Genomic DNA, 25,779 nt, shown 5'->3' on the forward strand with positions numbered 1-25,779 from the left:
GAGGATTGAAACCATCATTGCTAAGGCATAGTAAAAGACCCTAATAAGAGGGCATCTTTGCTGAAAAATGAGATGCCACAATCCATGTGCAAAAGACATGAAGTGGAGGATGGCCATCTACTTGAAAGGAGCCAACTCCTAGTTCTATAATGCCACCTTGCCAAACTGCTCACCAAATATATGGAATAAGCAATTGAAATCCTAGGTAGACAATTAAATAGAAGGAACTAAATCTTATGATGAAGCCGAGTGACAACTTATAAAATTGCATCCACTAGCCCCAAACCCTACAAGAGAGAGAAAATGTGGCAATGACATTAAAGACTTCATTTAATGAGCTTGGCACACATCATAATTTGCTATCTTTCAATCTCTGCCTAACCCTAAACCCTAGATCAAGTCCCATGAAGGTGCCCCACACATGGCTGCTCACACAACCATAAATACAAATACCAAGCTTTCTATGAATCATGAAAATATGAGAGAGAGAGCTCTATTAACGGATATGGATGGCCAAAATGACCTATGAGACCAATACATACATACATAAATGAAGATCATCGAGGTCTTCCCTCAGACAATTCTCCTTCAAACATTCTCCTACCGTCTTTTTTTAGTAATGAACATTCTCCTACTTCCATCCCAGCTATCTCCCTTGATCTGCATCTTGATACTTGATCCATCTTGATATTTTAACGTGTACATAAACAAATGGAAAAATTTGACATCTTTTTCTAAACTTACTGATCGTCTTCATTTAAAGGCTACTTTTCTTCTTTCAATTATCTTGAAGGTCTTTTTAACTCTAAATCTCCTCAATCAATATTTAAATTTTAAAAAGAAAACTTAAAATGAATGAGAAAAATGGTGGGATCCCCCATCCACTCAGTGGCAAGAAAGCAGCTGAACTTTTTCCATATCACTCCTAGAGAATGAGATCTCATCACCAAATTAACATAAATGGCCTTCAAGAAGTATGCAGCAGTTTATCAAGTCAAAATTAAGAGTTTAACAGACCATTTGCTTGTATAAGGTCTTTATATGGCTCAAATAAAACTTCTTATCCAGTGGCAGAGGCAACTCAGCATCAACCCTTTTGCTAAAAAGATACCGTGTAGGTGCTGCTGCATATTGGCTCAAAGCTGCACATCATGCCTACATATTTTTTAGATTAGAAATACCCCCTTACCATTTTGTCACTACTGATTTAGCGGAACCCACTCAAGTTCCAACTCCAGTAGACCACTCTCCACATTCTGAAGCTTTAAACAGAGTCCCTGCATCACTTGCCCATCGTCTTTGAGCCAAATCATACTGTCCTCTACTAGGGCATTGTCAGTAGTTGCAAGCCACTTCCCTATTTGCAAACGACCTCTGTTTTTTATCCCCTCATGTATCCTTGCAGCTGAGACCAGGGGCTGGAGATCCACCTCGGCCTCCCCCATTGTATCATCTGCTGAAAGCAGGTCCTTGTCAAACACTTGCTGCATTCATACAGATTCATAGACATCCTGTAAGTAAAACAACAATGAAGGGTAACATTAAAAGAGTGTGACAGGGTTCATATTTTGAGCAATGATTGAGCTGGTGGTCTGCCTTGTATGTGTAGTTGAAGACATGATAAGGTAGTCCAAGTCAAGGCTGCCTCCTTTTCATGGCCATGATTGACACTTCTTTTATGGGGTTTGCTAAGCATGTAAGTGGCATCAATATAGAGGTGGATTGATGGCGCTTAGAAGAAGTACAGGCTTTTGATTTCTATGCTTGGAGTGGGTGACTTTTGATGTTCTCAATTACTGAAAGGGGTGAAGTTAAGGTAGGATTGATGATTGTTTTGAACTTGATCCTTGGTGTATTCTGGTGAAGGTGTATAAATGGAAGCACGAGGTGTTTACATGCCAAAGTGAAAGACAGAAGCTGTTGCAGTGTAGACAGAGAGGAAGAGAAACCCCAAACACTGGAAGAGGAGCTTATAAAAAGAAAACTCGCAGATCAAGGAACAAAGCTTATCCATGGAGCAGATGGTCTGCAGAAACCTGAACAGAAGGGGTGAGGCATCGGTCAAGACAATGGACAAGCCCATGAACTCGGACCACTGAGCCTGTGGTGGACAGGTTGCCTTCCGCCACTAAGACTTGAAGATGAATGGAAGGACACAGGCAAAGAGAGGCTGGCACCTGGGTTGTCCCAACTGTGAAATACAGTGAGAAGCAATCAACCATTGCCAGGATTGATGGTGCAACAAGAAGGATCAGGCAGGTAGTCAAAGCTAGCTGGCAAGGGCAACACTTTGGAAGCCCTCTAGCTGGACGAAAGGCCAAAAGAATGTAGGAGGCAGCAGTTTGTGAAGCCATCATACAAGGAGATGAGTTGGCGCTTGGATAGTAGCTGTTGCTGGTGGCCAGAAAAGCCATGTCCAGCATGCAGGAAAAAAAACATGGAAGTGGCGCTCAAAACATAATCCTTCCAAAATTACTGAACTCACGCATGCTAAAGTAGTAAACAGGTGTGTCCATACCACTTTAAGAGGAGGAGGGGGACATGGTACAGAGAGCATAAGTTCTTCATTCCAGACTGGATTCAAATTGCTGTTTATTACACGTGTCTTCACAGTCTGCAACACAGATATGTATGTTAGAAACTCCTCTCGTTTTACTTTTAAACCAAGTAGCAAAACTCTCTCATGAGCATAAAATGCCGTGGTAGTCTTTAACAATGCATGTGTGCCTACGTGTGTACACGTGCACGTGCATGTGCGTGTGCATGTGTGGAAGATCGCGACTGACTGAGAGCTGCCCGTGACTGCCCATTGCTGCCTCTGCAGCGCCGGCCGTGTGCCGCCTGTTGCCTGCCCTCACGTTTCGCCTATCCAGTCTCTCGTCGTCTCTGCTGTTCAAGCGCCTACTGTCAGCCCTCCTGTGGTGTGTCCTCCTTTCTTCCAGGTGCGACTGTGTGTGTGTGTGAGTGTGTGTAGTCTTGCAACCTGTTCGCTTCTGTCTTGTGACCTGCTCGCTTCTCACCTGCCCGCTTCTCAACTGCGTATTGCTTGCCTGCATAAGCTTCTCGTGTGTGTGTCCTGATTTGACCGTGTGAACTGCAGATCCAGCCCTTTATTTCTTTTTGCCTTTTCCCTCTCTTCTGAGTGTGTGTGTGTGTGTGTGTGTGTGAGAGAGAGAGAGAGAGAGAGAGAGAGTCGTATTTCAATCATGGCTTCAGGTTTGGATTTTTGTACATATGCTCGAAAAGAAAGACCTGCAGATGCTAAGCGCCGCCTATCAAAGCCTGCATCACAAGATGATGAACTTACTATGGAAGCTCAGTACGTCTTTGACACCCTTAAGGATCACTTTCAGCAGTCACGACAGGAATGGGGCAAACCGGTTCCAGAGGTCACGTACAAATTGAAATTGCCGTCCCTCGTGAATCCTCTCAGGAAGTTGTCTCAAACTGCAGTTATAATTTTCTTTCCAGGAAGAAACCCAGCGGCCAGTGATGTCGCGCAGTGGATTAAGTCCATCCTTGGAGGATGCTTTGTAGAGGGATTGTATTTTGCTTCCAGAGGCTTTTATGAGGTGCATTTATCAGATGCTTCGTGCAAGCAGAGGCTTCTTGAATTCTCTCCCCTGTTTTACGGGAAGCAGATGGTACATGCTATGCCCTGGTCCCCAAACAAGGATTATCAAAGTCTTATACGACATCATTGTCCTGTATGGGTTGAGGTTGTTAACTTCCCGGCCTATATGCGTGGAGAGTTCCCTGGCCTGGCTTCTTCTTTGGGACAGGTCATTTGTCCTCCACGCCCCATGGGAAACCGTAACAGGTTCTGCATTCTCTGGGACACTGATACACCTACCCCTCCTTCTATTGCAGTGGAAGTTGAGGGAGTGCAATTGGGAAAAAAGTATTTTGAATTGAAGTGGGGTGTGTTTGCAGGAGCTTGTTTTGCCTGCCACAAGTTTGGGCATCTAGCCTCTGAATGCCCAATGGTTCTGCATCAGCCCCCTCCCAATGCCTTGCCGCCCCAGACACGGAAAAGAATGAGAATTTGCAAGCTAAGACAGCAAATACAAATGGAGCAAAGAATGCCAAACCAATCAATCAGGTGCAGTCACTTGCTGGAAAAGGAAAAGATAAAGGAAAAGAGAAGATGAAGGAATCTGTGGGGATTGATCAGGATGGTTTTCAACACCCTAAGAAGGTGGTTGTATCAATGGGATGCTTCTTCTCCCTTACCAGGACAGGCTTCTACTTCAGCTCCTGTCCTTCAAAATTGGGTGGGGGTTTTGAAGAAGGGCATCCCCATATGTGATTCAGAAGAAGGGGATAATGCTAGTGCTTTACCTACAATGTACAGAGCCTCTGCAATGTCTCAAAGTGGAGGCTTTTATGGAATTATGTACATAAAATGCAGCCAGATATTGTTTGTTTGCAAGAGCATAATCAACACTCCATGGTTGGTCATCATGTCTATTTTGGCGGTTATGATATATATTATGCTGGTACCACTACCTACTCAGGTGTATGCATACTGGTTAGACATGAGCTGGAGCCTCAGTTAGCCTTCAATGACAACAGTGGTGGCAGATGGATGGTCATACAATGTAATGTCAATGGTGATATTCTTGAGTTTGCATTAGTCTATGCTTCACAGACCTCTGCCATGAGGACTTCATTATGGGATTCTTTATGCAGATATCCATGGAGATCCAATGCATTCATCTGTGGAGATTTTAATAATTCCCCTCTGCCAATAGATAACACCACTTCAAGATCTCATATGCTATCATTGGAAAGGCAGAAATGGGACAGCATGCTTCTTTCTGTGCAGGCTGAAGATTTATGGGTGCTTCTCCAAGGGTCAGTGCCTGGATATACTTTTCATCATAATGCACTTACTACATAGGCTTGACAGATGGTATTTGTTTTACCCTCAACAATTTGCAGATTTTTGCCCTCATCTCCTTATAGATTTCTCATTGGGCTTGTCAGATCATGCCCCATTGTGGATGAATTTGCAGCTTGGCATGCCTCTGGATGATTTGCCACCCCTCTCCAGTAGATTATTGCATGTTAATCAGGCTTATTTCCGACATCACTATTTCCAGCAAAGTATGGCAACTGGCATATGACTGAATGGAGGAATGAGGTTAAATGGGCAAAAAGGACAACACAACAATTGATTGAATTTTCTCAGTTAAGGCCTCTCTTTGATTCAGAAAAGGAAAGAATGAAGCCCCTCATGGATAAGGACTGCTCATCAAAAGTCTTTTTTCAGGGCTTGCATGCTACTCAAAAGAAAAACTCATGCCTAAGGGCAAGGAAGCTAGATGGCTCTTGGACGCACTCTTTCTCTGATCTCCAAGATGAATGCTATTATTTCCAGAAATTATTCTCCGCTCCTGGTTCCCCATCAAATCAAATGACTGAGGCTAGGACTGAATTTCTCCAATATGTTTCTGGAATAGTGGAAATGGATGAAGCTCTTACCTTGGAGAGACCTTTTACTGACATAGAACTTGATAATGCATTGTTCCACCTCAGCAAATACAAGTCCCCTGGCTGGGATGGCCTTACGGTGGAATTTTATATTTCTTTTTGGGATGATTTGAAAGAAGTCCTCTTGCAAATGATCAATGTTGCCTGGCAAGAAAATCAGTTGCCACACTCTTGGAAGCATGGCATAGTCAAACTTGTGCCCAAAAAACATCTGTGTGACCATATGTCACATTGGAGGCCTATTACTTTGATGCCTGTAGTTTACAAACTCATTACCAAAATGATTGTGCATAGGCTTCACAGGATACTGGATGCGGGACTTCATCCTCATCAGTATGGGTTTGTGCCGCGAAGACAAATCCATGACAATATATCCAATGCCTTGACTGCAATTGAATATGCTAAGTATTCGCATCAAGATGTGCTTATATTGCAGGTGGATATTGCTAAGGCATTTGACACTGTTCAATGGGATTTTATCTCTCAAATCATGACCAAGTTGGGCTTTGGTCCCAAGATGGCAAATGCAGTTTACTGGCTTTATTCTAGCTCTACTTCTCAGTGCATTCTTGGGGGTCATCTGTCTCGGTCATGGACATTGGGTCGATCAGTTAGACAGGGCTATCCTCTTAGTGCTCTCTTATATGCCATTGCGACCCATCCCCTTTTAATGTATCTTGATCATCTTACAAACACAGGACAGATGACTGGTCTTAAAATCCCTGGAGCTCCATCTTTTTTGGCACAAGCATATGCTGATGATTCCTCCTTTATGCCACAAAATTCTTCCCGGGAAGTTCAAATGCTTATGACCACTCTTTCATTGTATGGCTTGGCAGCGGGACTGCATGTCAATTTTGACAAATCTAAATTACTTCCCCTGAAACAATGTGACTGGCATTCTATTCTTTGGCCGGGTCAGGTGGTGCATTCCAAAGATGTAGTCAGCAGACATTTGGGATATCCCATAGGATGGCATATCACCACGAAGCAGCAGCTAAAATGGATAATATAAGATATCATGTACTTGCAAGGAAGGCGACTATGCTGCATACTTTTTTCCGCCAACAACAGCCATGGACTTGTATGCTAGCATCCATGTGTGTCAACATGAGGACTTGTGCTTATGGTCATTGGATTACTGATCATTGGGAGGTTGTCATTGGGAGATTTGTAGGGAAGATACCTGGCTGTCCTTTCTCTACTGCTCTGATACTTGACTGGAAACAAGTACTTTCTAAGGTCAAATGGGCTCCTGATAATTGCTCGGGGACAAACTCAATGAGGAAAGAAAGTATTCATTGGAGTGCCATCTTTGACATTCCACTCGCTTTACAGGAACCTGTTTGGGCATACAATCTCATGAAATTGGGAATTAGATACATACATGATGTGGTAGATGATCAGGGCTATGTCTTATCTTTTCCTTAGGCCACTGCTTCCTATGCATTGGGAATGCATCATAGGTCTATATGGAAGAAAATTGCTGATTTATTACATCCTTTTCTACCTGTTCCTCCTATGGCTGACACAGACAGGCTTACGGATTGGCAATTGCAACCCTCTGCTACATGCACTCATCCTGTTCCTCTTTCCGCCTTAACCTCCATCAAAGCTTACAGGCTTCTTCAGCCTGCTCCATGGATTCAGCAACATGCTAATTCTCTGTGGCATATAAGGAAGCCCCTCTCATGGTGGCGGAAGAATCTCGGGATGTTATGGAAGTGTAAAATGCCATTGAAACAAAGACTTTTTCTTTGGAGATGTATGACAGGCACATTGTCAGTGGGGGTCACACTTGCTAAACGTCGCATTGCACCATCCACATGTTTAAGATGTCAGGCTCCTTCAGAGACTTCTTCATTTACTTTGGCACTGCCCATGTTCTAGGATCCTCCTCAGGAGAATTTCAGCTTATCTTCGGCTCCGTTTCCGGAGTCACAGATTTGGGAAACATTTCTGGCTCTTTGGCAGATTTATGAGGTCTTTGTCTCAATACTCAGTATTTCTCTCTTGGGTGAGATATTGGGCTCTTTGGACAATCTGGAGTGAGCATAATTTGGCATACTTGGGTCGGCAGATTCACAAGTCATATGAATCTTTCCGAGCCTCATTGCGGCAATCCTTATATGATGCCTGCCATGAGGGTGATATGGATGCTTCTTGCATAGAGCTTTTCTTTTTATGTTTCTGATCTTTGGGATACTCTCCATTTCGGAGACCTCCCATCATGTAAATTTATGAGCATAAAAATATACTGCACTGGATATTACCAAAAAAAAAAAGTATTGTGTGCGTGTGCATAGAATGGCCTTTGCATGTTTGCCTCAGAAGTGTGCAATCAATTCTTATGGCATACACAATTTCCCTCCCACTCTTGGTGTGGACAAAACAACAGCTTAATTCTTTTATGTCCCAATTGATGGAAGCCTTTTGGAAGACTTCTAACCAGAAAGAAGACCCATGTCTGCTGAAATCTGATTGTATCTACTCCCCTAAAATGCATGGTGGGCTGAATATTCTAAATATTCATTATCATGTCTTGGCTAGGAAAGGCACTATGCTTTCCAGATACTTTGCACAGAGTCAACCATGAACTCTGATGATCTCACATTCCGAAGAAGCAGGGGGAAGCTCGACTCCAAGTCCCAAAAGCTTATCTTTGTGGAATATAACTCTCTTTCCAAGGGATACAAGTTATATGATCCAGAGAGGAACGAGGTTGTCGTCAGTAGGGATGTGGTCTTTGATGAGCATGTTCCGGTTTCCACTGTTGATGAGCTGCCACTTCTTGGAGACCTAGAGGATTCTGATGATGATTCCCAGTCTATTGTTCCTGATGATGATTCCCAGTCTATTGTTCCAGCTGGACAACCTCACTCAGTTCAGGAAGTTGAGCCCGTAGCTGGAGATGAGTCCTTGCAGCAGGCAGCAGGAGGCTCCGCATTCTGTTCGAGTACCCAGGCAGTTAGTGGACACCCTTCGGGAGTTGGGTGTCACGGAGCTTCCCTCCGAATGGACCACAGAGGACAGACCTTGAAGATCGTTAATAGTCTGTGATAAAAGTCATTTAGCGGAGCTTTTACAAGTAAACTATGCTTTGATGTCTCGTATCATGTGGGACAAAGAGCCCACTTCCGTCAAGGAAGCCCTTGGACAGGATACTTGGAGGAAAGCCATGCAGGTGGAACTCGATGCCATTGAGAAGAACAACACTTGGGAGTTGGTACTGAGGCCGTCGAAACGGTCAGTCAGTGTCAAGTGGGTCTTTAAGACCAAGTATGCGTCAGATGGGTCGGTGGACAAACACAAAGCCAAACTTGTGGTATGCGTCAGATGGGTCAGTGGACAAACACAAAGCCAGACTTGTGGCTAAGGGTTATGCTCACCTTTGCACCGACAGCAAGAATGACCACGATTCGGACCGTTCTTGCCCTTGCTTCTTCTCAGCGGTGGCCCGTGTATCAGATGGATGTCAAATCTGCATGCCTTAATCGCGACCTGCAAGAGGAGGTGGTGTATCAGATGAATGTCAAATCTGCATTCCTTAATGTGACCTGCAGGAGGAGGTGTATGTTGAGCAGCCTCCAAGCTTTGTGGTTCTAGGTTCAGAAGGGATGGTTAACAGGTTAAGGAAGGCCTTGTATGGTCTTATCTCTTTCGAGAACGCGCCATGGTCACGTTAATCATCCTTTATGTGGATGATCTCATTCTCACCGGCGGTCATGTGGAGCACATTAGAGTGACGAAGGCTGCCTTGTCAAAGGAGTTTGAGATGACCGACTTAGGCTTACTCCACTTCTTCTTGGGATTGGAGATTTGGCAGACCCCGAGGGGGTTTTTTGTCTCTCAACAGCGCTATGTTCATGAGTTGCTTGAGGCCTTTGGGATGGAGAACTGCAAGCCTATTACGTCGCCGATGGACCCGAACACGAAGCTGGCAATGAATGATCCTTGTGAGCCAGTTGATGCCTCTCTGTACCGAAGGCTGGTTGGTTCATTGATCTGGTTGCTGAACACCAGATTGGACTTGAGCTTTTCTGTTGGGCTGTTGAGCTCATTCATGCAGACACCGTTGAAGTCTCATTGGGGCGCAGGATTTCGGATCTTGCGGTATCTACAGGGTACAAGGATCTTGGACTCTTTTACACGAGGGGGATTGATGGATGGAGTCTGACTCCAAGGATGGAGTGACTCAGATTGGGAAGAAGATCCAGACACGAGGAGATCCACATCAGGCTACAGTTTTTCCTCGGCTCAGGAGCGGTTTCATGGAGCAATAAGAGGCAGCCAACTATTGCCTTGTCATCGACAGAGGCAGAGTACCGGGCTGCTTGTGGTGCTGCTTGCGAGGTTGTGTGGCTGCGGAGGTTGCTTGGTGAGATTGGGTTTCCACAGAAGGAGCCCACAGTCATCCAGTGCGATAACCAGAGCTGTATAGCTATTGCTCGGAACCCGGTATTCCATGCCCGGACCAAGCACATAGAGATACAATATCACTTTGTTTGTGAGAAGATCTTGGCTAGTGACATCTTGCTTCTTTATTGTTCGACGGAGGACAATGCGGCAGACCTCTTCATGAAGTCTCTACCTCAGGCTATGCTCCGGCGGCACTCCAGCTCACTGGGGTTGGTTCCACATCCAGGAGCTTAGAGGGGGTGTTAGCAGTCATCTCCTGTCTGTATATTTACACTAGGGCCTCTGTTGTGGGTGTGCCTGCCCGATTTAGGTGTTTTCTCATTTTTCCCCTCTCCATATTTTTCCCTATTTTTCCTTGGTGTGGGAGGTAGTCCTGTGCTTGTTGGCTGGTCCAGATACTCGCCGACTGACCATGCTGCTCCCCAACTTTCCTCTGCTGCTGCTGGCCGACTAAGAATTGCTGGCCGACTGGAGGAGGGAGCTGGTCGTGTGCTTTCTGGTGGCGGTCGACTGCTTTTCAGCAGGCCGACCGGTCATCTGGGGCCATATAAAATGGCCCCTTGGTCCCCCACACATTGTATCTTGTTTTCCGGGATTTTCTCGTGTGTATAGCAGAGTTATACGCTTCTCTCTCTCTCTCTCTTCATTTCTATGTTTTTCTGCAGTGCACTTGCTCTAGTGTTTTCAGATCTTGTCTTCATCTCCGCTGCATATTCTGACATATATAACAATAACCTAGCTATTATTGGCCCTTGCTTTATTTATAATCTTTCTTCCTTTATTGATAAACTTTCCTACTTTATTTATGAGCTTTAAGCCATTATTAGCCTTAAGCTATTAATTATAAGCTCTTAGCCAATCTAGACCTCATCCTGCTAGCGCCCTTAGCCCACTTGTGAACCCTCTGGGTCCCCACACCTCAGCTAAGCCCTAATGCTAACCTAGGTTAGTCCACGTCTGTCAAATCCCCACGGATCTTCCCTCGTGATCGATCTTGGTTCGAAACTCGAATCCTGCAAACAAACGAACAAACAAACAAGCAAGGGGGTGCAGGCCTGACTCACCTCCCAACCATGACAGCCGTGGGCAAGCCCACAGTCTTGGCTGTCCCCACCGAGCCACGAGCTGAGCTAACTAGGTTGACGTACCGACCAATCTCCTCCTCGTGACGTCCCATACCGCCACGAAGCTCCCCTCACGGGCCTCGAGACTGCTGCCGGCCTCGGCTGCATAAAGCAGGTGCACGTCTACACTAGATCCAGGCTCCAAGACCATAGAGCTCTCACAAACTCGCGAGACTCTCTATAATACAATAACTAACCTTGGCCACCCTTTTATAGGCTCTTGGCCGGTCATCGGGCGTCCACACTTGGCCGCCCGCCCGTCCATACTTGGGTGCCCGCCCGTTAGTATATCCCTAACTCAGCTCGTCAATCAGCCTGCCTAGTTCCAAGCTTCCCCAAGCCTCGAAACTAGTCTTGCATGCGTATAGCACACGGTAGATACACACTATGCACATGACATACTCCCCTTCCTCTAAGAGCTCACTCCTGAGCTCACTAAAAAGCCAGGGTAATCTCTCTGAAGAGAAGTCAATGTCTCCCATGTAGCGTCCTCCTGAACACGATCCTTCCACTTGATCTTGTATTCCGTGATAAGCGTACTACGCAATCTTCGTTCACGAAATCCAAGAATCTTTTCAGGTTCATGCCGAACAAATGTCATGTCCTGGACATCTATAATTTCTTGAGGAGTAACTAACTGATTTGCTCCACCCAGTACTTCCTTAAGTCTACTGACATGAAATACAGGATGAACTTTCACATGAGAAGGCAAATCTAATTCATATGCAACTGAACCAATCCGTCGTGAAACACGAAACGGTCCACAGTATCTAGGGGATAATTTCGGAGATCGACCTGTTCGTAAAGTCTCGGAATCTTTCGGAACTCGCAAATACACCATCGTTCCTTCAGAGAACTCTGAACGATGTCTATTAGAATAAAACCTGTCTCGATCTTGAGCACTTCTAATAGATTCCTTCGCAACTTGTAACATTTCTTGCATATCTTGCAAAAAATTACGTGCTGCATCATGCTGAAGTCCTGAGAATCCTACTGTAACAGGTGATCTAGGTTGAAAACCATACATAAGCATGAAAGGACTAAACCCTGTACTCGTATGCTTAGTGCTGTTATATGCAAATTCTAACATAGGAAGATAATCCTCCCATGAACTCTGTCTTTTGGATACATATGCTCGAAGCATATCCTCCAAAATCTGATGCACTCTTTCAGTCTGGCCATCAGATTGAGGATGATCAGAGGAACTCAAATTCAAAGTTGTTTCCAACTTCTCAAAAACAAGTTTCCAAAAATCACTCGTAAACTTAGAGTCCCTATCACTTGTCAGAATATGTAGCGGAAATGACAACCAAACTTGGGTAGACAAGAGCAAGTAGACTGCAGAAAATAATCAGCACAAGAAACATAGAGAGATAGGTGTGTAAACTCTTCTCTATACACAAGATCCCGAAAAACTGAATGAGAAAGTGGTGGGGCTGAGGGGCAATATATACAACTCCATGTGGGCAGTCGGCCAGCTACAGATGGTGCCCACGACTGAGAAAATACCAGTCGGCTAGCAGCCTGATGCCCACGAGACTGGTGTAAGAACAGTCGGCCAGCAGCCTGATGTCCATGACTGGTGCAAGAGCAGTCGGCCAGCATTGGGGTGCTCCTGGCATCACCTGGCAGCCCTCCCACCACTAGGAAAAAATGGGAAAAATAGGGAAAAAATACGGGGAGTGTGGAAAAATGATATACGGGCGGGCACACCCACAACAGAGGCCCTGGTGTATACAAATAGACAGGAGATGACTTCTAACACCCCCTCTCAGCTCCTGGCTGTGAAACCAACCCAAGGGAGCTAGAGTGCCGCCTGAGCGTAGCCTGAGGTAGAGACTTCGTGAAGAGGTCCGCCGCATTGTCCTCCGTCGAACGATAAAGTAGCAAGATGTCACCCGCCAAGATCTTCTCACGAACAAAGTGATACTGTATCTCTATATGCTTGGTCCGGGCATGGAAAACCGGATTCCGAGCAATAGCTATACAACTCTGGTTATCACACTGGATGACTGTGGGCTCCCTCTGTGGAAACCCCATCTCGCCTAGCAGCCTCCGCAGCCATACAACCTCACAAGCAGCACCACAAGCAGCCTGATACTCTGCCTCTGTCGAAGAAAGGGCAATAGTTGGCTGCTTCTTGCTGCTCCAAGAAACTGCTCCTGAGCCGAGGGTAAAAGTGTATCCTGAAGTAGATCTCCTCGTGTCTGGATCTCCTCCCCAATCTGAGTCACTCCAACCTTGGAGCTTGACTCCATTCCCTCCTGTGTAAAAGAGTCCCAGATCCTTCGTACTCTGCAGATACCGCAAGATCCGCAATCCTGCGTCCCAATGAGTCTTCAATGGCGTCTGCATAAAAGAGCTCAACAGCCCCACGGAGAAGCTCAAGTCCAATCTGGTGTTCAGCAACCAGATCAATGAACCAACCAACTTCCGGTACTGCGAGGCATCAACTAGCTCACAAGGATCTGTAACGGTTAACTTTGTGTTCGGGTCCATTGGCGAAGTAATAGACTTGCAGTTCTCCATCCCAAAGGCCTCAAGCAACTCATGAACATACCGCTGCTGAGAGACGAAAAAACCCCCTCTGGGTCTGCCAGATCTCCAATCCCAAGAAGAAGTGGAGTAAGCCTAAGTCGATCATCTCAAACTCCTTTGACAAGGCAGCCTTCGTCACTCCAATGTGCTCCACATGACCGTCGGTGAGAATGAGATCATCCACATAAAGGATGATAAGTGTGACCATGCCGCGTTCCCGAAAGAGATACAGGTTCGGATCTGCAACCAATCTCTGAAATCCAGTACGAATAAAGAAGGAATCAATCTTCTGATTCCAAGCCCTGGGAGCTTGCTTAAGACCATACAAGGCCTTACGTAACCTGTAAACCATCCCTTCCGATCCTGCAACAATAAAGCCCGGAGGCTGCTCAACGTACACCTCCTCCTGCAGGTCACCATTAAGGAACGCCGATTTTACATCCATCTGGTACACGGGCCACCTTTGAGAAGAAGCAAGGGCAAGAACGGTCCGAATCGTGGTCATCCGCGCTGTCGGTGCAAAGGTATCCTCGTAGTCGATGCCTCGCCGCTGAGCATAAACTTTAGCCACGAGCCTGGCTTTGTGTTTGTCCACCGACCCATCAGCCGCGTACTTGGTCTTAAAGACCCATTTGACACCAATGACTGACCGCTTCGACGGCCTCGGTACCAACTCCCAAGTGTTGTTCTTCTCGATGGCATCAAGTTCCACCTGCATGGCTTCCCTCCAAGTATCCTGTGAAAGGGCTCTTTATCCCGCATGATACGAGACATCAGAGCATAGTTCACATGAAGAAGCTCCGCCGTGTTGCTTTTATCTCGGACTCGATGTGATCTTCGAGGGCCGTCCTCTGTGGTCCACTCGGAGCGTAGCTCCGTGACACCTGACTCCCGAAGGGTGTCTAACAACCACCTAGGTACTCGAACAGATCGTGGAGACTCCTGTGGTCGCGGGGGCTCAAGTGGCGGCTCCTCGACAGTGGATGCTGGAACATGCTCGTCAAAGACCACATCCCCGCTGACAACAATCTCGTTCCTCTCTGGATCATACAACCTGTATCCCTTGGAAAGAGAGTTATACCCCACAAATACCAGCTTGCGGGACTTGGAGTCAAGCTTCCCCCTCTGCTTCTTCGGAATATGTACATACGCGTCACTCCCAAAGACACGGAAGTGCGAGACATCGGGTTTCCTGCCAAAATATGCCTCAAATGGAGTAATATGGGGTACAGAAGTCGTCGGAGAGCGGTTAATGGTACGGACAGCTGTTGCCATAGCCTCACCCCAAAGTTGACGAGGAAGATCACGATGCTCCAGCATGGTCCTCGCCATCTCCACCACAGTCCTGTTCTTACGTTCAACAACTCCATTCTCCGAAGGCGATCCTGTATTGGCCAATTCCCTCTTGATGCCATGATCTGCACAAAACCGGAAAAATACAGTCGAGGAGAATTCACCTCCTTTGTCAGCCCTGAGAGTCTTGACCTGAAATCCAGACTCTTTCTCCACCATCACGTGCCAATCCTTGAACCGAGCAAAAGCCTGGTCCTTCTGGGAAAGGAAGTAGACCCACGTGAATCTGGTACAATCATCAAGCAGCATGAAGTAGAGAGATCCTCCCAAGGATGGTATCTGTTGTGGTCCACACAAGTCAGTGTGAATCAACTCCAATGGTTTCGAAGCCCGCCTGGAAGCCTGCTTCGGAAAGGATTCCCTGTGCTGCTTACCACGTATGGAAGAACTGCAGCGTCCTTTTCTATTACCAAAATCTGGCAAGCCAACCACCATCTGGTCCCGGAAGGCGCGCCGCAAAGCATCCACATTTAAGTGGCCAAAACGAAAGTGCCACAAATCTCCGACCTGAGAGCCTGTCAGTGAGGAGAGTGCAGAGAGCTTGTAGATGCCATTCTCCACACCGCCTTCCCAGACAACTTTGCCTGTCTCACGGTCCCTTAGAGCAACTGAATGCTCCTCAAATCATAGTTACCACGGAACGGGAACGTTCCGGGAACGTCGGATGCTGGAACAGGAGCGGGAACGGGAACGGGAGCGGATCGGGAACATCGCGGAACGCCACGTCATATGACATGTCGGCATTTAGGACTAAAATGACAAAACATTTAAAATATCCAAGATTAAACTTTAAAGTCTTAAACATTAAAAATTTGAAGAGTCCAGACTCCAAATAGAAACTGAAAAGAAAGTACATCGCATGTGGAATCTGGATATATAGAAACTGAAAAAGAAAGTACATCGCATGACAAGTACAAAACTAGCCTCAAGGGCCAAGGTAACTGGTGAGTCCAAGACTAGTCATCAGCAAGTGGGATCTCATCCTCCTGTCCAGGCTGTCCCTCAGTCTGCTCATCCTCATGCTGCTCCACATCATCCTCTCCCTCTGGCTGATCCTCACCATCATTGTCATCAAGATCAAGGCAAAATCCAATAAATGGCTCTGGAGTACACTCAGTCCTGAACTTGTTAAGCAAACGCAAGTTTGCATTAACAAATACAAGGTCATTTGCCTTCTGGACACCAAGCCTGTTCCTCTTCTTGCTTGCAATGTTTCCAAAACTGCTCCATAAGCGCTCACATGGCGAGGAGCTAGCACCCTGGCTAAGCACTCGAATGGCCAATCTTTGCAGCAATGGTGTATCTGCCCCATAATCCTCCCACCACCGTGCACTGGATATCTTGAACCTATCATTCTGTGCATCCTGCAAAGCGAAGAGGCCTCTCTTTTGTCGATAGAAGGAAAGGTCTTCACGAACCCTCCTCCTATCATCTGCACTGGGTACAAGCTTCCTCAAGATATCCTCCCAACCCTGCACAACCTCAGCATCTGTCTCTTGTCCTTTGCCTTGAAATTCTGGATCCACCACAAATGCAGCAGCCTCTAATGCAGAGTGATACTCTGTCCACCTGCTTGTCGCAAGACGAGATAGCTCCTGTCTCCTACCCCCATCCAAAGTCTGTAGAGATAGGTTTCTCTCAATCATCCTGTCCATCCCCTCATACACCTTGCCAATGCAAGGCTCATCTCCATCAAGAAGCCTCAACATAAGAATGATTGGCCGCACAACCTGCAACAATACCTCAACAGTGTCCCAAAAAGTGTCATCAAGCACAATGGACCTGCATCGAATACCTGCCACTGAGGTACGCTCTCGCCATGCATCCCACTCCTCACAAACTACAAGCTGCCTCAAATGATTCTTCACTTCAAAAAGACGCTTTAGCATAAGGAAATTATATGCAAAGCGTGTATCTGAATACTTTAAGAGATCCTTTGGGGATCTCTGTCGATATACAGCCAAAATGTAGTGGTGGCGAGTGATAAATGAAACAATGTGATTGCCCATTTCAATAGAAGGCTCCACCCACTGCATCTTACCAATATCTTTGAGGAGATTGTTGAGCCCATGTGACATGCAAGGAGTGAAGCAAATATGTGGGTACCTATCCTCAATGATCCTCCCTGCTGCCCTGTTTGAGTTCTCTCCATCAGAAACAAACTGGATGACATTATTGGGACCCACGTACTCAATGGCTTCACTCCAAATATTTGCCAATCTCTCTGCAGTTTTGCCTGCCTCTGAATTGTCAATAGCTTTAATAAAAAAGCTACATCCTCTGGAGTAGGCAAGGATACCCTGAATGGAGCGGCTCCTGGTGTCACTCCAACCATCACCCATGATAGTGACGCCACATCTACGCCATACATCCTGAATGGGTCCCAAGGCATCCTCTATGGCCGTCCTCTCTGTGGCTAGAAGTGTAGTGCGCAATGCCTCGGATGAAGGTGGAGCATAGCCCGGTCCGAAAGAAGCAATCTCCTTCACCATATCTGCAAAGTATGGGTTGCGGGCCTTTACCAAAGGAACATCTGCAGCATAAAAAAACCGTGCCACTGATGCATCTACCTGTGCCCTCCTCCCAGGGTGCCATGATGCCACAAGACTAGCCTGCACTGGACCTCGTGAAGCCTGGGTCTGGGAAGCATTTGTTCCATGTGCGGGTGGCTGTGGAGCAGCCCCAAATAATGGAGTAGATGCACTCGCTGAAGATGCCACGCCTGCAGGTGTAGCTGATGATGATGTACCTCGAGGATCAAGAACAGAGGGCCGATGCATCAAGTCTATCTGCAAGTGCCTGCAATCGTATGATATCTGCTCCTGACACTGTAGGGCAAACAGAAATGCCTTTGCCTCTAACCCCCAACAAATGGGCTCGCACACGATCCGTGCCTCCAGTCTTAATGGATCCACAAAAGTGGCACTTCCACTTGCGTGACCCTCCTCCTCTTGCACTATCATATCTGGACACAAGATCCACCTCATTCCACCAAGGGGATCTGTTTTCTGCATCTATGCCACGAGGAGGTGCCATTGAAATTGATAAATGGCTGAAAATTAAAAAAACATGCAAAATGCCCTTGCATGAGACATAAGTAAAGTGTCCACAAAGTGGAAAAAAACGCAGCAAACTAGAATCTCCAAAATCCAATGTTCATTGCGTAAATTTTAAATCTTACCTGCTGAGTGCTCAAGACTCGAGTCACGACTCACGAGTGCCACCCGAGCAAAAGAAGGGGCCAAGAGGAGGTAGGGAGAGTGACAAGTGTGCGAGGAAGGTAGAATGGAGAGTGTGCCCACTCAGCACTGCCTGTAGGCTGTGGGGCAGCCAAGGTTGAAGGGGGCAGCGTGGAGTAAAGAAAGCAGCCAACGTTGCAGGCGCAGCCAACGAAGCAGGCGCAGCCAACGAAGCAAGCGAAAAAAACGAAAAACCGCCGTACGCTGGGAAAAAAAGGCCGCCGGCGACTAGCGATAAGGCACTTTTTCCGGAACGCCCGGAACGTGCGTTCCGCCCTAGCGTTCCGGCTTTCCGATTCGCGTTCCGCCACGCTCCCCGGCAACTGGCCCGTTCCGGCTCCCGTTTCCACGTTCCGGGCACGCCATGCAATTCGGAGCGGCGTTCCGGCGTTCCAGGAAGGCGGAACGCCGTTCCGCGGTAACTATGCCTCAAATTCCACCCGAAAGCCAGTCTTGCATACCTCATGCACTGACAAAAGATGAAAGCCGAGAGCAGGGACATAAAGAACACGGGAAGCATGCTTGCCCACCTTGCCGTCAGGAATAATCTCCATCCGGCCCTCACTATGAATCGGAATAGTGGAGTTATCGCCAATAAAGATACGACCTGACTGCCGTTTCAGATCCAGAAAGAAGTCACGGGATGGAGTCATGTGCCTGGAAGCACCACTGTCGAGAATCCATTCCCGGGTATCCTTCGCGGTGAAGCCAACTGCCTCCTCGCTCGGAGATGATGAAGCATCAGAGTCCACCATCTCTAAGTGCACAAATGCCGGAGTCTTCGCAGCTGAGGCTGAGGAATCAGCACTCTTCCCTGTCCGCTTAGGGCACTTCCTTCAGTAATGGCCTTTCTCGCCACAATCATTACACGATCTTTCGGCCTTCAGCTTCTCTCGTTCTGGATCAGGCTTCTTCTCGGAAGACTTCTCCGGTGAAGCCTTCCCTTTGCCCTTCTTGGTATTACGGCCTTTCGACCGTTGGCCAGTTAAGGCCTCCGAACCTCCGCCGTGAGGGGGGTTCGTGAAACGTTCCTCTTGGTCCAAGACCATTGGCACAAGCTCCTCCCAAGTAATGGTGCTGAGCCTGCCACTCGTGATCAACGAGGAATACAAAGCGGAATACTGACCAAGCAAGTGGGAAAGTAACGTGATGGCCATATCTTTGGATGATATCTCTTTCGCAGCTTGAAGGACTTCCTGTTGAAGGGCCTGCAGCTTGTTAATGTGTTCCCGCATCGTCAAAGACTTTGCAGGGCTCATAACCCGCATCTGCACTTCCAAGGATATCCGCTTCATGGGTGACACCCTGTTGTACAAAGAAGCCAAGTGCTCCCATATGCCTCTCGCCAGCGTCATGTGCTTCACATGGTTGATCACCTGTGGTGTGCAATTGAGGAATATAAACGACCGGACCCTAGCGTCGACATGGTCCCACATGTGTGCCTGTGCCTCTCGGTCCTTCCTCGTCGATAATAACTCCCCTTCCTCAGCTTCTGGCCGTGGCACCCCTATGATAATAAAATCAGCAAGGTCATATGACTCCAAAACTGACTCCATCATGACCTTCCAGATGCCGTAATTGGACCCGTCCAACTGACGATCCACTGGGAACGTGGGGAGAGTCGGAATCTTCACGTGCTTCTCGGCCATCTCTAGTAAATCTGCCATCTCGGAGAGTAACCTGAAAGGGTGGGTGGGTGGGAAAAATCTGAAAATCTGTAAATATGCAAGTGGCTGTCCAGCCCCTTTGCCCGCCTTCCTCTTGCACCTTCACTTCCTGTTCAGCCCGAAACAATCCACCGATCAGCAACCTGTTGCTCCCCCTCTTGCTCAGAAAAACGCCCAAGATCTCCTAGAGCCTAGGGCTCTCATACCATGTCAGAATATGCAGCGGAAATGACAACCAAACTTGGGTAGACAAGAGCAAGTAGACTGCTGAAAATAATCAGCACAAGAAACACAGAGAGATAGGTGTGTAAACTCTTCTCTATACACAAGATCCCGAAAAACTGAATGAGAAAGTGGTGGGGGCTGAGGGGCAATATATACAACTCCATGTGGGCAGTCGGCCAGCTACAGATGGTGCCCACAACTGAGAAAATACCCCACGACTGAGAAAATACCAGTCGGCCAGCAGCCTGATGCCCACGACTGGTGTAAGAACAGTCGGCCAGCAGCCTGATGCCCACGACTGGTGCAAGAGCAGTCGGCCAGCATTGGGGTGCTCCTGGCATCACCTGGCAGCCCTCCCACCACTAGGAAAAAATGGGAAAAATAGGGAAAAAATACGGGGAGTGTGGAAAAATGATATACGGGCGAGCACACCCACAACAGAGGCCCTGGTGTATACAAATAGACAGGAGATGACTTCTAACATCACTAACTATGTCCTGTGGTAACCCGTACAGTCTAAACAATTGCTCGATAAACTGCCGAGCTAATTGCGTAGCTGTAATAGTCTTCCGGGTCGGTAAAATCTAGCCATTTTTGTCAAGCGATCTACCACAACCCAAATAGAATCGTGGCCTTGATGTGTTCTTGGCAATCCGGTAATAAAATCCATGGAAATACTTTCCCATTTATTACCTGGGATTTGCAAAGGATGCAACAACCCAACCTGTCTAAAGCGTTCAGCTTTATTTGCCTGACAAATTTGACACTTGAGAACATAATCCTCTACATACCCTTTCATCTTCGGCCAATAAAAAGTGTGTTTCACTAATGATAGTGTCCTGTGTACGCCAGGGTGTCCTGCAAAAGGGGCGTCTTGATACTCCTTCAGAATCTTGGACCTAATGTCCGGGATCTGTGGTACACAAATTTTGTCATTACGGAATAGCAAACCATTCCGAATCATCCACTGGCCTCCTGCATCCTGAATAGTAGACTGCTTAGTCACCGAGTCTTGGTCAATCAATGAGCTCCCGTCCTGGATCTTCTGCCAAAATGGACCAAAATAATTATCAGTCCTGCAAAGCCCTCTCAATGACTGAAATAAGTCAGTAGAAATCTCGGTGAACGACAAAGTATTCACCTCTCTAATCCGACTAAGCACATCTGCAATACTATTCATGGACTCTTTCCGATAACGGATCTCAAAATCAAAATCTTGCAATAACTCTGCCCAATGAGCTTTCCTTTCTCTCAAATACAACAAAACTGAGAAAAGAACGAAGTTGTTTCACTGTTCGTGGTGTAGGCCAGTCCAAAACCTTCTGAACTCGGTCATAGTCAATGCTCAATCCCTCTCAAGTGATCTTGTGTCCCAAGTAAATGATGTCGGTCATAAAGAACTCACATTTACTCAATTTAGCATATAGTCGATTCTGTCTTAAAATAGATAAGATAATCGTGAGGTGTCTGACATGATCCTCAAGAGTACGGCTATATATCAAAATATCGTCCAAGAACACCACCACAAATTTTCCCAAATGTTCACGAAAAAGATCGTTCTGGCTGGAGCATTGGTTAACCCAAAAGGTAATACGAGAAACTCGTAATGGCCATACCTAGTCCGAAAGGCGGTTCTTTCGACATGCCTTTCATGAATACGTATCTGGTGATAGCCAGTACGTAAATCTATCTTCGTGAAATATTTCGCTCCTACTAACCGGTCAATTAGGTTATCTGATCTAGGGAGAGGATAACGGTTCTTAATTGTCAGCTTGTTCAATCTCTTGTAATCTATACACATTCTCCAAGTATTGTCCTTCTTTCTCCTAAGCAACACAGGTGCACCCCAAGGTGATTTACTTGGACGGATCTGGCCCATCCTCAAGTAATCTTCGAGTTGTTTAGCCAACTCATCTTCCTCAGCTTGGCTCATTCTATAAGGTGGAATACTCAAAGGATGAGCACGAGGGATCAAGTCAATACGATGATCTACTGCCCGTTCACGTGGTAAACCCGATGGCAATTCCTTAGGAAATACATCTTGAAACGAATCAAGTATCTTCTGTAATTCTTTGCTTTCAAACACACTTAATTCATTCACATCCAAGGAAGGGATGAGAAAAGAAGAAAGTGGAATCAATACACAATGGAAAGCGGTATACAAAGAAGAATTCATTATATTTCCAAAATCAATTGTATTTACAAGAGGTCCTTGAGAGGGATGGATACAATCACCTAAAATACTATACTTGGTGCCCCTATGCTGAAAAGAAAAAATATGACTAGACCAATTTATCTGGACGTCAAGAGTCTTAAACCACTCAATCCCTAATAACAAGTCTACATTTTCCTGATGCATAACATAGCATTCCAGAGTATCTTTGTAGTCCTGAATCTGGATTGGAAGCATCTCCACCTTGCGATCCCAAACTTGTCTGCCCGTAGGTAGACGTATCTCATAGGTATGGTTGTTGAGTGTCGTATCAAGACTCAATTTCTGCACAAGTTTGTAGTTAACAAAGTTATGCGAACTGCCAGGGTCTAACAGAATGTGAATTTTATGGCCATTCACTTCTCCATAAACTCGGAGAAGATCATGCATGCCAAATACTTTAGAATTGAACAGACAATCAGAACAAGTACTAGGGCGAGAAAGTACAGTAATTGACTTACCTGTCAAAGACAACTGGTTAGCTGCCTTTGGCTTGGGTCCTGCGTTTGACTTGGTACCCTTTTGCTTCGGGCACTCGTTACGCATGTGTCCTTTTTCTTCGCAGATAAAACAACGTCCTTCCTTCTTGAGCTTTAAAGCCCTAAGGAGTCGTTTCTTCTTCGCTGGTGTCGAACTGGAATTCTTCGAAGGTTGGTCTGAAGACTTGCCTTCAGTCGTATTAGCCATAGGTGCGGAGAACTTTCTTTTATGCTTGTTCTCCTGCTCGATAACGGGTTTCGACTTGGAAGAGACCATCGTATCATCATAGATACGAGCTGAATGGATGGCCTCGTCCAGAGTTTTACATTTGTTATTTTTAACCTGTAATCGGTACGAGTCGGGTAAACCAGCTACGAAAAACCCCAACAGAGTAGTGGGATCCATCTTTGTAGCTTTCATCTGCAAGTCACGGAACTTCTGGAGGTAGACCTCATAAGTGAGGTGCTGCGAGGTCATGGTCAAAGCTGAAAACCGGGCTACAACATCATAATCATCCTCTTTCTTGAGAAATTCTTTCTTGAAAATGTCTTCAAATTGTGTCCAAGTTGTTGGCTTAGGGTTCAGTTTCTTCTACCAAAGCAAAGCTTTGCCGGATAGAAAACCTGTTGCTAACTGGATCCTCTTTCCATCATCATATGGATGAAACTGAAAGTGAACTTGCCACTTGTAAAGCCAAGTGTCCACGATCTCCTTGGTTCGCTGCTTTTGCTCGCCCCTGAACGGTTCCAGAGTAATATTGGGGCCTAAAGCTGAAGCCAAGGTATCCATACCCGAGAAAGTAGAGAGGGTAGTGGTCAATAGAGCAATGGAGTTCTGTAAAGCCTGCATCTGGGCTGCGATTTGTGCCTGACGTTCCGTCGAAGAAGCTTTGAGAGCTACTTTGAACTCTTGGAAATCTGATTTTGACACAAAATCGTCAAAAAGATCGGCATTGGTACCTTCCGTAGCCGGCAAGCCTTCGCGTTCCACAAGGGGCTCCAACTCTGATTCTTGGGTCGACATCGTGAAGAGGGTACGTGGAGAGAAAATTCGATCTTTGCACAATGAAAGTGCGAGCGAACTCGAGAGCTTGAGAGCTTGAAAACTTGAGAACTTGAGAGATGTGTGGCAAGAAGCCCACTTGAGAGGTTTATAAAGGTTTCCCAAAAGCCCAAAAATCTCCAAAAGCTAGGCTTAGCTTTTGCTTTAGCTTTTGTGTTTTTTTTTTGGAATAAATAAATAAATATATATATATATATATATATATATATTAATATACATATATATGGATATATATATTCTCTTTTCTTTTAAAAAAAATAAAATAAAAAATAAAACACCTTAGAAACCTTGGAGGAGTTGTTAAACCTTAAAAAAAAACGAAAGCCCAAAACGAGTGCTTTCCTTGTTTTGTTTTTTTTTTTTCTCAACTCCCCTGGATTAGCCGCCGGCGCTGCTATTGACGTCACCATCTGCCTGCGCGAGTCATCCCGCCGGCGCCACCCTGCCTGCCGTCGACTGCTGCCGGTAGCTGCGCTTCACGCCAGCCTGCGCGCCTGCCACGAGTGCTTGGGCGCCCGCCTGCTGTGCGTGGCCTGGGCGCCTGCCGGCCTGGTCTGGGCGCCGCCTGGGTTGGCTGCGCTAGCCTGGCTGCCTGGCGTAGGCGCTCCAGCGCTGCCTAGGCTAGCTGCGCAAGCTTGGCCGCCTGGCTGCCTACAGGCCTTGGCCGCCTTGCTACGTGCCTGCCCGCTTGCAACGCCAACAAAAGTCGGCCAGCAAACCCACTCGCCACGATCCAGCACTTCTCTCGCTCCCTCTCTCTCGTTCAACAGCAACGAAAAGCAAACATGCTTTTTTTTTCTTTTTTCTGTTTTCTCTCATGCGACTACACATCAATTCACCTCTTTTTTGCAAAAGCAATCAACCCTTACTTAACTACCATCCCATCAACAACATGGGTTTCTTTGATGAAGAAAAAACACATACTAATCTGAAAACTGCAGTATGCACAGAAAAAACAGCAAGCTTTTTTAACACATACCGTTCTTCGACCTCTTCTTCTCTACCTACCGACTTGTTCGTTCACGAGGTATGCTCTGATACCACTGTCATATCCCCACGGATCTTCCCTCGTGATCGATCTTGGTTCGAAACTCGAATCCTGCAAACAAACGAACAAACAAACAAGCAAGGGGGTGCAGGCCTGACTCACCTCCCAACCATGACAGCCGTGGGCAAGCCCACAGTCTTGGCTGTCCCTACCGAGCCACGAGCTGAGCTAACTAGGTTGATGTACCGACCAATCTCCTCCTCGTGACGTCCCATACCGCCACGAAGCTGCCCTCGCGGGCCTCGAGACTGCTGCCGGCCTCGGCTGCATAACGCAGGTGCACGTCTGCACTAGATCCAGGCTCCAAGACCATAGAGCTCTCACAAACTCGCGAGACTCTCTATAATACAATAACTAACCTTGGCCACCCTTTTATAGGCTCTTGGCCGGTCATCGGGCGTCCACACTTGGCCGCCCGCCCGTCCATACTTGGGTGCCCGCCCGTTAGTATATCCCTAACTCAGCTCGTCAATCAGCCTGCCTAGTTCCAAGCTTCCCCAAGCCTCGAAACTAGTCTTGCATGCGTATAGCACACGGTAGATACACACTGTGCACATGACAACGTCCCTAGCCCTAACCCTAGGCCTGTCATGACATAACACCATCTCTATTGGCTGCGCTTTCCAACAACCTTTTAAACCTAATCTGCTATGTTGCTCTTGTTCCCTGCCCCAAATTCACCTAGGGTTGTTTCTTGGCTCAGGATGGACCATCCCCATCCTTAGTATTGCATCCTATAAATGACCATTATGCATTCTGAAAAAGCATTCTCATAGCCTCTTTCATCCTTAATATCAGGGCCCACAATTCTTTTTTTAATCTCGTCTATCCGGACCATATCTCAAAAAATGTCTACATGCATTTGTGAGTTTTTATTGTAATCATCGTTACCAAACATACTATATAAAAACCAATC

The 25,779-nt window shown here is 46.6% G+C and overlaps 1 protein-coding gene across 5 annotated transcripts in view; it reads right to left on the reverse strand.

Moving 5' to 3' along the window:
* Window positions 1-901: 901 nt before the first annotated feature.
* Window positions 902-25,779, reverse strand: part of LOC147602770 (putative ADP-ribosylation factor GTPase-activating protein AGD13) — an 80,401-nt gene continuing 55,523 nt past the window's right edge. For all 5 annotated transcript variants that reach the window (XM_086797686.1, XM_086797685.1, XM_086797687.1 and 2 more), the window contains exons 8-9: window positions 2,519-2,614; window positions 902-1,484 (exon numbers count right to left, since the gene is read on the reverse strand). In XM_086797686.1, the coding sequence (XP_086653812.1) occupies window positions 1,200-1,484; window positions 2,519-2,614 (381 nt within the window). In that variant the 3' untranslated portion in view covers window positions 902-1,199. The remainder of the gene's footprint in view (window positions 1,485-2,518; window positions 2,615-25,779) is intronic.

This window comes from Cibotium barometz, chromosome 66 (genome assembly GCF_041138505.1).
Source record: "Cibotium barometz isolate CiBa-2024 chromosome 66, ASM4113850v1, whole genome shotgun sequence".
NCBI lineage: Eukaryota > Viridiplantae > Streptophyta > Polypodiopsida > Cyatheales > Cibotiaceae > Cibotium > Cibotium barometz.